The sequence below is a fragment of the Macrobrachium nipponense genome, chromosome 41 (assembly GCF_015104395.2).
Source record: "Macrobrachium nipponense isolate FS-2020 chromosome 41, ASM1510439v2, whole genome shotgun sequence".
Classification (NCBI taxonomy): domain Eukaryota; kingdom Metazoa; phylum Arthropoda; class Malacostraca; order Decapoda; family Palaemonidae; genus Macrobrachium; species Macrobrachium nipponense.
This window is the reverse complement of record NC_061102.1, coordinates 19,126,051-19,140,517: the sequence shown is the minus strand read 5'-3', so window position 1 is coordinate 19,140,517 and position 14,467 is coordinate 19,126,051. Positions and strand designations below refer to the sequence as shown.

Below are 14,467 nucleotides of genomic sequence, written 5' to 3'. Positions count from 1 at the left end.
CTCGCTGGCAACTCTAGTAGCACAAGCAGACTTACGCGGCAGTAACCACGAAGTCAGCTATGCTAACAGGTAAGGAATCAAGATATCAATTATCTGCATATATATGTTTCCTAAAATCTTCTATTCTGTCTACTCCCACCACCAAAGGTGGGATTCAGCTATATATATATCTGACAGGTAAGTTTCATGAACAAAATGTTATTGTAATGATACAATTAAGTTTGTTCATACTTACCTGGCAGATATATATAATCAAGTACCCACCCACCTCCCCTCAGGAGACAGTGGAAATAAAAATTATGAATAGAAAATGGGAATGATTCCTGATACCCGCCTCCCAGCGGCGGGAATGGGTACTAACCACCTGACTCCCACTGCGTGTGTCGTAAGTGTTTAAATTTCTGTCGGATTCGGAAAAATACAGCTATATATATATCTGCCAGGTAAGTATGAACAAACTTAATTGTATCATTACAATAACATTTTTAAGTATAATGCTTGTTACAAAGTTTTCTGTGCACAATTACAGGTGGAATTTATTCCTTCTATAGGGTGAGAGGTATATAAACCAAGACAAAACAGAATAAAACCATATAATCTTTTTTTGTGGTGTGATATATCTAGCACTTTCATACATTATCAAAAGTTATTTTGCGATTGAAGATCCAAGTCTACAATATTTTGATAAAATATGTTGTTCTTTAGGTATCTTTGTTATGACATCAGAGTTTGCACAAATTATGTATGCTACCAATACTAGAAAGGTGGAGCTTGAGATGTTTTCATTGTCTCCATTCATTACAAAAGCTTATCTTAACATCACTGCATTTAAAAAAAAATTTCAGTCTCCACTTAGCATCCTTTAGTGGTAAATTTGTGTTATTAATATGCAAACTTATCTACTGATTCAGTATTGTTAAGGGTAAAGAGATTTAATTTTCTTTAGTTTTCTAAACCCAAGGTGATTTTAAAATTTACTCAAACTACCACATATACATACATAGGTACTACACTTAAATTTTAGCGTGCAGAGAACAGATAAGACTTTCCTCTGTCAAGAGGTTTTCCTTACATTGTTTTTATTACATTGACCCATTGGTGTGCCAAATGGCCAGATTACTGAGTAATATGGAATTTCCCTAATATCTAGGATGACAGATGTAAAGGAAAAAAAAGGGAAAAATTACTATAGTTAAATAATAAAAGGAAGGTGGAGGGAAGATATTCAAATGATTAGACTGTAGATGTACTTATGGAGGGAAGATATTCAATGATTAGACTGTAGATGTACTTAAAGTAAAAACTTTAAAAATTATTATGAAATATAATTTCCATTCATTTGGCTGCTTCAGAGATAGGACAGATCATTCATTAAGTTGTGCCTGAGGATTTGCTCAGGAAAGGCCCAACATCACTGCCCTGTGGCTCAAGGTTTATTCATGCTAGCCAAGACAGATGTCATGCAGGACCCAAGTCTTGTTGTTTCTTTCCTCATGTCCAAGCTTTTGTAGCTGAGAGAAAAGGAGCTAGATTAGACAAAAGAATCATCAATACAGGGGTACCTTGACCTACAAGTGAATTAATGCACGAGTTTTCCGAGGTACGAATCGTTACTCGGTCGATTTTTTGCTTTGTTACACGAGCAAAAAATTGAGATACAAGCTCGAGATGCCGCTGCTATGTAGATGGCGTAGTGACAAAAATTAAGATAAGCAAAGAAGAAAAAATAAATATGTATCTTTTCCATGAATCTTTTAAAAACTTACACATTTCTTCATTGTATCCAATAATATTGTATGTATTCTCATATTATTGTTTGTTTTGCCATATTTTGCTCAATTCTGAGCAAATTTCTTTCTTCTAGTTCGCATCAACGAATATCTAGATACTTAACTTATATGAGACAAGGTCATTTTTCGTTTTGTGACATGTTTTTAAGTCGAAATATGACTTGAATACATCTCGTGATTGTGAACTAAATTATTTTTTCGTTAACAGATTAAGTTGGCAGAATGTTTATTGAGTAAAAAAATTACTTGATTCCGTTCATTATTTTCACTTTATTTCATCGTAATATGATCTTTGCGTTTTTTATCTTTTATCGGCGTGAAAACGAAAGTAAAATGTGTTCTTTCAAGCCCAGTAGTTTTTATTAAAATTATTTTCTCTCAATTTTATGTACGGTTATGTTTGATTGCATAATTTTACAGGAGTTTATCCTTGTTGCCGATGCACGATAAGTCATTAACAGCTTGAACAGTTTTCTCAGCTTCATCTATAACTTTGTTTAAATTTGACAGTATAGTATTTCCTTGTTGATCTTTGATCTATAGCGAATAAAGTTATTACTTAAAAATATCTTGGTCCTATTCTACTTAATGTAATTTATAAATACTATGGTAATTGTTTACTATCTTACAATGGTTGAAATACAAGCCAAATGAATGTTGTTGTTATCCAATTTGTTTCTCATGCAAAAAAAGTTTTCTCAATTAGTTGTTCATGGCTGTACACATTTATGCAGCGAATATAACATTAAAACAATACTTTCATCATTCTCTTTTGCTGTTTTTGAACTTATTTAACTAGAAGATGGGATAAAGTTAGGCTATTGCAATTTGGTCTCTCGTAAAACCAAATTATTGTAACTTGAACATTACCTGTACACTGTATAAAACCTTGTTATATCTTTACATACTCTTTCTATTATGTGTTTATACAATATTTGTTATTTAGAAATGTATTTTTCTTATTTAATAAAATGCAACATAAAAATATGGGGTGGAATTTTGAGGGATGGAACGGATTAAGAGCATTTTTTAAGTATTATCAATGAGGAAAATTTGATATGTGAGCAAATTGAGCTACGAGCTCGGCCACAGAACGAATTAAACTCGTAGGTCAAGGTACCACTGTATGTTTATTTCAAGGCATCACATGTTCACACTCAACATTTATTATGAACTTCCAGCAGGAGGTGACGGGGAGAAAATCTAAAAGAAACATTACAAGAAAAACATGATAACCCTCTTACGCCGAAGCCCTAAAAATCAAAACCTCTCCTGTATGCCGGCGCCGGTTTGAAGTGAGCGCGGAAGCGGAAAAAATATTTTTTTCAAAAAATCACAGCGCGCTTAGTTTTGAAGATTAAGAGTTCATTTTTGGCTCATATTTTTTTCATTGCCTGAAGTTTAGTATGCAATCATCAGAAATGAAAAATAATATCATTATCATATGTAAATAATGCGATATATGGTAGCGAAAAAAAAAAATTTCATAGATAATTGTATTCAAATCACGCTGTGCAAAAAACGGTTCAAAGCTAACGAGTTAATTTTTTTTTCGTTGTATTGTACACTAAATTTCAATCCTTTTGATATATAATACATAGTAAAACAATAAAATATTATCACAAAATGATGTACGAATTCGTAACGCGCCGACGTAAAAAAATGTTATTTTCAAAAATTCACCGTAATTCTAAATATTGTTCTAGAGACTTCCAATTTGTTTCAAAATTAAGACAAATGATTGAATATTACGATACTGTAAGAGTTTTAGATTAGAATTGCAGATTTCGACCATTTCGGACGAGTTAAATTTGACCGAATGTCAAAATTTTTATATATATATTTTTTTATATGCACATATTTCGGAGATGGGAAAAGCTACAACCTTCAATTATTTTTTATTATATTTTTCATGAATTTGCGCACATTTTGATATATGAAACTCTATAAAAAGGCTAATATGAAAAGGAGCAAATATTAGGATAATGCGATGTATGTATTTCGGAGACTTGCGGCCGCGAATCGGCGCGCGGAGTGAAGGTAAATATATTTTTCAAAAATTCACCATAAATCACAATATTGTTTTAGAGACTTCAAATTTGTTTCAAAATGAAGAAAAATGACGGGATAGTACTAGGCCGTAAGAGTTTTAGCTTACAATTGCGTTTTTCAACTATTTCGGTAGAGTCAAATTTGACCGAACGTGGTTTTTTTTCTATCGTGATTTATATGCAAATATTTCAAAAAAAGAGAAAAGCTACAACCTTCAATCATTTTTAGTTGTATTCTACATGAAATTGCGCACATTTTCATATATAAAACTTTATGTAACAGCTAATTTTAAATGGTGCAAACATTTCGACAATCGCACAAAAAAATTCTGATTTTTTCGGAAGAGTTACCGCGCGAACGTAAGGAAAATGTTTTTTTTTTTTTCATAAATTCACAATAAATCGAAATATTGTGCTAGGGACTTCCAAGTCATTGCAAAATGAAGGTAAATGATTGAATATTACTAGAATATAAGAGTTTTAGCTTACAATTGCGTTTTTCGACCATTTCGGTAGAGTCAAAGTTGACCGAAAGTTGAAATTTTTGCACTTAACGTTATTTATATGAAAATATTTCGAAACTGATAAAAGCTACAACCATGGGTTGTTTTTTGTTGTATTGTGCATGAAATTGCGCACATTTCCATATATAAAACTTTATGTAACGGCAAATTTAAAAGGGTGCAAACATTAGGACAATCGCACGAAAAAATTTATCGGAAGAGTTATCGCACGAACGTGAGGAAAAAGTTTTTTCATAAATTCACCATAAATCGAAATATTGTGCTAGAGACGTCCAATTTGTTGCAAAATGAAGGCAAATGATTGAATATTACTATAATATAAGAATTTTAGCTTACAATTGCGTTTCTCGACCATTTCTGTAGAGTCAAAGTTGGCCGAAGGTTGAAATTTTTGCACTTATCGTTATTTATATGAAAATATTTCAAAACTGATAAAAGCTACAATCATGAGTATAGTATTTTACATGAAATTGCACACATTTTCATATATAATACTTCATGTAAAGGATAATTTAAAATGGTGCAAAATTTATGGCAAAGTGACGAAATAATTTCCGAGATGTGTTACTGATACTTTTTAGTGCGATAAGAAAGAAATTCGAGCTTGCGCGCCTGCGTAGCGATTGTAAACAAAACAACGCCTTGATCCGTGAACTCCCAGCATCCCCCAAGGCGCGTGATACAAAAGTTTTCGGCTGGTAGGCCTATAAGTATTTTTCCGCGATTTTTTAAAAAAACTTTTTTGAACCGACGTATGATACGTCCATTGGCATACGGGAGACATTTTGACTCGACGTTTAATACGTCCAATCGGCGTAAGAGGGTTAACATCCTCCACCCAATGAGTATCTCAGAGGTGGCCCATAGAATGCAGTAGTGAAACAAATATTGGAGTACCAATACAAAATCCAATATTGTACTTAGGTTGAGGTCAACCAGTGTTAACTTAGAGCCATGGGGTTTTAATACCTGACATCTAAATCCCTTCACTAGTATATGTACCAAGAAATTAAAGTCAAAATGGGGTAGGTCTTCTATTAGGCTTCACTGGAGGATGTGACCAAGAAGCCTTGGGACCTTTTCATTGCACTGAGGCTAATGTCCTATTTGTACCAGCCAAGTTTCCTACAGGACACAAGTCTAGCCCTCCTTGTGTACAAGCTTCTGTATTTGAAAAAAGAAAAAGTAGATTCCAGAAATTGGTCATGAATATTTCAAGGAGCCACAGTCACTCAGACTCACCAATCATTATTATAACATGTTGAAGGGGATGGGAACAGGAAAAGAAATTCATAGCAAAATTTCTAGAAGGCAAGCTGAATGGTTTTGGTGCTAAGATAAAGAAGAAATACCACGGGTCTCCAGTCTGTATGTCTTTACTTTTGTCTCCATTTTCAGTAGAGTATTTTATGCTATGTTGGTAAGTTGCTCGGTGACTGTATGATTTAAGAGATTTGTTTCATATAATAGTTGAAATGAAGCAAATATGTTGACTGCTTGGAAATTTATTTAAACAAACTTTGATCCTTTTTTTTTAGGTTCAGACATTGGAGATGCTAATTCAAGCTTTTGACGAAGAGGATGGAGACATGGCCCGCAAAGCTCTCAACTCCCCTTTCATCAAACACATGGATGTAGAATATGCTAAGCTTGCAAGGAGTTTACCAGTACCAAAGAGTAGCCAGGTAAGGAGAAATCTCGAGTATATATAAAAATAAAACTACTTACATACTACATTTTATCTTTCTACTTGTTGACTTTTTTTTTTTTTCATCCAAACTACAAAGAATTTTTAAAATATTCTCTTCCAATACCAGCATATATGAAATTACTTATGTTATTTTGTAATCTCTGTCTAAACTGTTATCTGGTCTAGGTCTTTATCTATGAATTCTTGATTTCCTGGACCTTTTTGTCCTGCTGCTTACTTACTATTTGGTGTTTTTATTTAAGTAACTTACCAAGTAATTACATAGCTTAAGTTTTTAACCTTACAGCAGCTCAAAATTTGAAAAATTATGATATTCGCGTTAAAGCTCTTTTGTTTTGGGTGTAGGTAAATAGTCCCACCCACTTTCAGGAATGAATAGGTAGTACAACAAAGCTGAAGAGCTCAATTCGTTTCTGCTGGTTAATGACGTTACATGGTTGTTGGGCACCTCTTGGAATTTTTTGGTTCACCGGATGGTTGTGGTTTTTGCCGGTTTTGTGAAGTATTCAGTTTTGGTAGCACTAATTATATTAGCTTAGCTTTGACTTATTACTGATTGTGATTTTTTAATTGCATTATGTCAGATTCTAGTTTATCCAGTTTTAGGATTTTGCAGCCTTTCTGTAAAATATGACTCATACTTTGTGTTGCATGTGTTGAGGACAAGTTTGCACTTTTAACTCTTTTTCTGATCTTCTGATGAGTGTAAAGACTGGGACAAGGGAAAATGGTAGGTGTTAAAAAAGTCCATTTAGCTAAGCTCAGACCTAACAGGAATAGGAAAGTGGCTGCTAGAGCCAAGTCTAGAGCTTGCAGTAGTCAGGTGAGTGAGTTCACCTAAAAGATGATAATCTTAATGTTCCTGTACCTTCTATGCATTTGACTGCCTTTTCACTTATTACAAGTATACTCCGATTTTCCCTTCTACTCCGGTTCCCAGCTCCTTTTCTTCAAAACTCATTGCCACTGCCACTCTCAAAGCGCGGACAGACCAAAAGTTCAGTCTTTTAGCGAACACTGTTGCCCAAATTGGGACGTTGGTGAAAGTCCTTATGGACAAAGTGAATAGTTTTACTGCTATTGCAGTGGAGGATGTGGCTATCCATCCCATTGATGTTCCTAGACCTATGTCCCTACTAAACTCCGCTGCCCCTGGGAGGAAGTAAACTGAGAGGTCGTTGGTGTGTTTGTCCACGGGTAGTTGCCCCACTGAAACGAGCCTGTTGAACGCCAATTACAGGACTAGTTGGATGGCCATTAGAAAAGCATCCCTTTGGATATTCATACTTTCTTCAAGTGATTCTGACACTGGTGTGTATAAAGGTCGTCATAGGCATTACTGTAGTCATTTTCCCCCCTCAGTCAGGACAGACAGCTGGCTGGATTTGCAGTTGTTACGGGATCCATCTTTAGCACCCATCTAACGACAGCTCAATAGTATTTTGAGCCTTCTCCAGAAGTCTTTTCCAACAGCACAGAACCCTCCAAACATTGCTACTTCTTCAATTTCTTCAGATGAAGAAAATATAGAACAGGAGCAACCGACCTCTAATTTCTTAGCACCCTTGTACTTACTTCTCCAGGATCAGCAGTCATGATGTGACTGCCTGCAGCATTCGCAGGGTTACCTAGGATGGTGATGTCTTCCTCCTTAAAAAAAGGCTTTCACCAAGATCAACACTTGGTTAGCAGAGAAGAGGGAGCTTGGTAAAGTTGGTTTTTACCCTTCCTTCTTGTCTAGTATGATGTAGGCAAGTGTCTTGTTCCACTGGAGAAATTCCATCCATGGGGATTCTCCAGTCTTATCGACTCTGCTAGGTCTGTTTTCTCTTCTTCAAGAATTTCATGTATGTCATCGGAACTGGACCACTTTATCAAAGGTGTCTATAAGGTTTCTGAAGTGCTGAGCTTCCTTGACTGGACCGTACAAGCTCTCGCAAAGATCGAAGATTGTTCTTGCCTTCAAGAGGACTTTGCCACAGACTGGCTTGGAGTACTCGTATGTGCAGACAAAGCAGTCAGGGATGGCGCACGGGAGTTAGCGACGATCTTTACCACAGAAATACTGAAGAAGAGGGAGTTGTGGTGTTCCTGTACCATTAATGAAGTAACTCCCTCTCAAAGATTGTTACCATTGTTCGCTCCCTTAGATCAAGCCAACCTTTTCCTGAAGATGACCCTAGAATGGGTAACTGCCAAACTGCAAAAGCAATCAACGCAGGACCTCCTTGCGCAATCAACTAAGTGTCCAAGAGACTTGGGACGTACTCCTTCAGCCTCTTTCAACACAAGAACTGTATCCCCTCTGGCAAAACAGCCCTTTCATGGTGGTAGGGGACATTTTCAGTCATGCCATCACTTAAACCCTCAATCAGGAAGAACCACCAAGAAGTCTTCAGTTAGAATTGCCCACTAATTAGTGTACACCAGTAGGCTTCTACAGTATTGGGAAGAGTGGGAAGTGAGGAGTGCGAAGCCTTGGATGCTAAAAGTCCTCAAGGAGAGCTATGCCATCCTATTCAGGGAGTAACCTCCCTTAACATCCTCGCCCATCAGCTTAACAGCCTACTTGCTAGGCTTAGAGAGGTTTTCAGCCCTGTCATAAGAAGTTTCAGCCCTTATCGACAAAGAAGCAGTGGAATTGGTTGAAGACGAGGTTTTTACAACCACCTATTTGTCATCCCCATGTCATCAGGAGGATGTTGGCCTGTCTTAGACTGAATTTCTTCATTGAGACTACCAAATTCAGAATGGAAACAAACCAATCAGTCCTGTCAGCCGTCAAGCAAGGGGACTGGTTGGTAACAGTTGACATGCAGGATGCATAATTCCATGTACTAGTACATCCAGAGTCCAGGAAGTATCTGAGCCCCTCAGGTATTCACAAGGCCCTTTGATGGTGGCTAGAAGAACATAGGTTTGCAGTGGGATCGTCACTACAACCATTGAACTCCAACCTAGCGTTATATTCAGATGTGTCCGACCTGGGTTGGGGAGCACTATTGGACAGTAAGGAAGTTGCAGGGATGTGGTCTCCAACAGAGAAGTTTACACATCAACGTGAAGGAGTTAAAAGCAATCCATCCAGCTCCTTAATCTTTCTCAATTTTAATTTTAACACCAGCAAAATAGTGACTGTTCATTCTAACATGACGGTGCTGGCCTATGTCAGGAATCAAGGAGGGACACATTCCTTTTCTCTCTACCTAGAGGCCAAAGATCTTCTGTTCTAGACAGAGAGCAACCAGACAGTTATTCTTACTCGCTTCATTTGAGGAAAGTTAAATGTCCTTGTGGGTGAACTAAGTCACCGCAAGCAGGTTCTACCGACGGAGTGGATATTGATTGGATGCCATGCTCCAGGACTGGTCAAATCTAGACTTGTATGCCTCCCCTTCATTCAGCATGGTGAGGGAGGTACTGAACAAATTCATCTCCCACAGCAATACCTCACTGACCTTAGTAGCTCCCTTCTGGCCACAGGAGGAGTGGCTTCCAGACCTCCTCAGCCTTCTTGTGGATTACCCAAGGCTGTTACATCAGAAAACAAGATTTCTCAAACAGCCACATTTCCTGTGGTTTCATCAAAGATTATTCGCTCTTGCTGACAGGCTCCAGACTGTCAAAAACGTTTTCAAGAAAACCTGCAGAGGCAATTGCTAAGTATGATGTCAAGAACATGGTATCTCTTCTTCTGAAACCACTGTAGACAATATTTTTAGTGACTGTAGCTATGGCCAAAAGGATAAGGGAAGTGCAAGCCCTTAATAAAAAGGTGGGTTTCTCAAGGGCATACAGTTTGTTCTCTCACTTTAGGTTTTTTGGCAAAGAATGAAAATCCCTCTAAACCCTGGCCTCATTCTTTCCTGACCAAAAGTTTATCTGATATTCTGGGTCCAGCAGATAGAGAGAGAACTCTGTCCAGCGAGAGCACTGAAACATTACATTGAAAGGACAAAAGAAATCAGAGCCCCTTCATAGAATTTATGGTCTTCTGTGAAGAATTCCTTATGTGCCTTATCCCAGAACAGTTTGGCTTTCTTTTTAAAGGATGTAATGGTGGAATCACACTCAAGGTTGTAAGAAGTTTTCCCCTAATTAAAAGTCACAGCTCATGATATTAAGGAGTAGGCACTTCACTGGCCTTTAAGCTTAGCCTCTCACTCTCCACAATTCTGCAGTGCACATATTGGAAATGCAGATCAGTGTTTGCTACACTTTATCTTCGTGACATTGAAACAATTTATGATAAGTGCAGTGCGCTAGGTCCATACTCTGTGGCTAGCATGATAGTACTGTGTAATGAAGAATAGAAGTACCCCAACTATTTACCTGTCTCCTGGCCTTGATTAAGGTTGTTGAGTCCAATTTGGGAAGCCTAGAGCTATTATGTACTCGAGTGCCCTCCATTCATTGTTTTATGGATGGGTTTTAGTGAAAGTTTTTAATTATGGCGTATGTGTTTTAGTCTATATGTGTTTTAGTCTATTTTTGTGTTACTGTGCCCAGGGCAAGGGCATTTTCTTATTTTTTTTGTTAGTTTGTTAGCTTTGGCAATCTTTGGAGCACTCCCTTGTTACAAAGCACCCACTAAAGTAGGGGCAACCCAGGGCTCTAATGCCATGCCACTACAGGTTGAGATGAACTCAGACCAGAGGCAATATCTACCTGCTACGACTCTCTTACTAGGCAAGGTTACAACAAGCATTTAACAATGCTAGCTAACTTGATAATTCAAATAGTTTTTTTTCTAAATATTTTTTGGATTAGTATATGTCCATAGATCCCACCTCCTGCCAATGTGGGATTCAGCTATGTAATTTCTTGGTAAGTTACGTATATTAAAGTTTGAATTGAGCTCTTCAACTTTGTTGTACCTATTCATTCTTGAAAGTTGGCGGGTCTATTTACCTACACCCAAAACAAGAGCCCTACCATGAATTTCAAAATTTTGCAGATTTTGAGCTGCCATAAAGTTAGAAACTTATACGTTGCTATGTAATTACTTGGTAAGTATATATAAAACCTCATTTTATTATAATATTTTTCTGATTAAGTGTTCTTCATTCCTTCTCGATAGCCTTACCATCTCAGTAATTGAGATCTCGGTCTGTTTTCCAGCTTCTGTACACCACATCTCTCTCCTAAAATATACTAATTCATAATAGTACTCTACTATCTTGCCACTGTACTCTTTCCATGAATCTTAACATTTTGTGGACACTTTTTTTTCAAAATCTCCATTTTCCGTATATAAATGCTCATTTATGCTCCATAGAATGGTACAGATCCTAAGTCCACTTGTAAGTCTTAGCACAGCTGTCACTGCTAGACTTGGTGTGGCCTGTAATCCCTTCCAGATTGTCATAAAAATCCCTTCTTACAACAAAGTAAGCTTTCATTTTAAATATATATATAGCTGGTATATATGCTGAAATATGTTTGGTCCCTGCATACGAAGGAATTATGAAGGAAATGTGGAAGCTGTTAAAGCAGTGAAACTACAATGCTGTGACCATGTTTCAGATATACCTGCTACTGTCAGTGATTTTTTATTTCTCTAGAGAAAGCCTATTGTTAATAGCAAATGGCGGGTGTTATGGTATAATGAACACATTAAACTACTTGTTTTGGAGCCACAATGCTCATTTAAAATATACATATAATGTATTCTCATTTGGCTGGCCCAAAGTTTTTTCAGTGGACTGGTTAAGATATTTATTAGTGGAAATTAACCATTTCATCTTTGACCAGTATTCTTATTTCTTATTCCTTTATGTCTTTTCCCACTGCCATTCCCCCATAATTTATATTTCTCTAAGTACCTCATAATGATGAGTTTTGTGCCAGCTCTTTTATGTTTTGGCTTTCTCTTTAAGTAGTTAACCATTAAATGAATTTTTTCTTTTTAAATATGACCATTGTTTAGCAGCCTAGATCAGGCAAGTGGGTTTTCATGGAAATAACATTGTATCCTTTTAAAACCAAGGGGTAAATATAGTTAACCACTTTCTTGTATAAATTATGCCCTGTTGTCTACTAAACTAATATTACAATTTTTTTTTCAACATTTCAGGAGAAAAAACCTGGTGTAACAGATACATACCCCCCGTACACTTCTAGCTCAGGAGGTGAAGTCGATTCTGTCACAAGGGGTGTAGCTGATGCTTCAATATCACAGGTTTGTACAGGTGTCCTTACATTAATAATTTTTTAACCCAGAAGTTCACTCTTGGTGGGTAGGCATGTACTACTTGTGTATTAGTTTAACGTGATCCACTGTAATGTATGCCTGACTATTTTAATTTCTTAATGAATTTATCAGCTTCAGCCATGTCACTCCTGAACCTTACAAACACTATTGGTAATATTAATTAAGTAGTGTAATCAGACCAGGAAGAGACATTGTCATATTAATTTTTTGAGGCTGATGATTTTATTTATGAAAGGTTCGTGTGGCAGCCAGGCTCTGGAAATGTTTGAGGTTCATTAAAATTTGGGTACAACAAATGTTAGTATAGTATTATGTATGCATGTAAGATATAAAAATGTATTTTTGAACTAATAAGCAATCTTCCATGAAAAGAGAAGTCTAAAGAAACTAGGAATACGGTTATTGCCACAGTCATTCTTCAACAGTTGAATCAACACTAAATACTTACCTTGTAGAAAATTTGATAGTATCAGCTGCTTTGTACGTATACCGACACAGAATGGTTGTCTTTGAAGTTCACTACTCACTTTGTATCTTGCATGTACTTTCACACATCTTATATATTGAGGCAATTTGCTAGCATGGTTTTGGTTTCCTCCCAAGATTTTTGTATGTCACTTTTTTTAACCTGTGTGTTATCTGCAAATTACTAAATCCCCTAAAAAACCTGCACTAACCTCTTTACCACATCGTTACTTTTATCTATTTTTTTTTTGTCCTGTCCCTCGTTCTTACTTTTCACTTACATGTAAAACACAGTTCATTTCTAAAGCCCCCAATCTTTTTTTACTTTCATTGGCTTTCAGCATCCAAATACTTTTCTTTCATTTACAGTCAACATCCATATATCATTTCCATTAAGTAAAAATTAGCCAAAAATTCCCATAATATATTCTGACTATGGTAAAACCTTGCTAATCCAAACTAATTGGGGGAGACCTTGTCCAGATTTTGATTAATGTACCTAGTTTGCTTCATGGAGCAAATAAACATTCATGTTGTTACCAAAACAATTCTGCAGCATTGAAGGGTCATAATACATGCTAGGAATGTTTTATTATTGAAGTATGCCTGGTTTATCTTTTTTTTCTCCCCCCCCCCCCCACCCCAACAACAAAAAAAGGTATGCCTATACTGTCCTTAGCCTAATTTAAGTTTACCAGAAGTAGATAGCCTAGGCTTGGATAATAAATTAATTTGTTCTGGTGAGAATACAAACCAACACTTTTGAAGTGGAGGATGTATTTCTTATATCTTTCAGCTTAACTGAATGGTTGAATGAAAGGAATGATGGAAAGTGCCCAGCATATAAGGCTTAATTAACTGTATCTTTCGATCGTGTTGTTGTAAGGTGCTACTTATCTCACCTCCCTTCAATAAAACAAAGCACAGAGTACATTCCTTTGTTTCTTTCTGTTTTGTTGTCTTTGTTGGTATTTTTTTCTTTCATGGAGAATAAACGAGCAATGTTTATGTGAGGGTCTGGGTTGAACTTGTGGCCATGCCTCCTGCACCTGTTTAACCCCCATTAGTTTTGTTCTCATTGTCAAAGTAAGGTCGGTTTCTGCTTTATCCAAAGTGTGAAGTATGCAGATTAAGAGGAGGATGGACAAAAGACATTCACCTTCTTCATTAGGGATTTTCAATCTACTTTGGAAATTGGCAGATTCTGCGGGATCCTTTCCTCTACCATCTATTGCCCTTACCACTACCACTGTCCGAGAGTGCTTCCCACATGCTGAGGCTTAGTTATCCCATTCTTTGCCTGACAGTGTAGCTTCTTCTCAGGTTGATGTTTTTGCAGACATTTTCCCTCTCTGGTAAATGGTAACACGTCACTCTCTCTTGATTGATATTCTTTTGCTGATATAAGAAAAGTTTGCCTAAACATGGTAGTTCCTCTTGACAGTAACGTTCCTGCAGAGTCCAGGTCTTGGCATATGTCTGCTGTTAAAATGTAGCATGAAATATCTTTTAAAGTTGTTGTTCTCCTCATCTCCTGGTACTTTCCTCTGTAAGTTCTGGTAATTGGAAAAAAAAGCTTTTTCATACAATGAACTTCCTGTCAGATATATACTTAGCTAAGACTCCGTCGTCCCCGACAGAAATTCAAATTTCGCGCCACTCGCTACAGGTAGGTCAGGTGATCTACCGGCCTGCCCTGGGCGGCAGGACTA

General features: G+C 36.8%; 1 protein-coding gene across 2 annotated transcripts in view; it reads left to right on the top strand.

The window, feature by feature from the left end:
- LOC135212561 (gamma-soluble NSF attachment protein-like) overlaps positions 1-14,467 on the top strand; it is a 265,650-nt gene that overhangs the window by 226,039 nt on the left and 25,144 nt on the right. For both annotated transcript variants that reach the window (XM_064246104.1, XM_064246105.1), the window contains exons 8-9: positions 5,904-6,050; positions 12,153-12,257. In XM_064246104.1, coding sequence (XP_064102174.1) covers positions 5,904-6,050; positions 12,153-12,257 — 252 coding nt within the window. The remainder of the gene's footprint in view (positions 1-5,903; positions 6,051-12,152; positions 12,258-14,467) is intronic.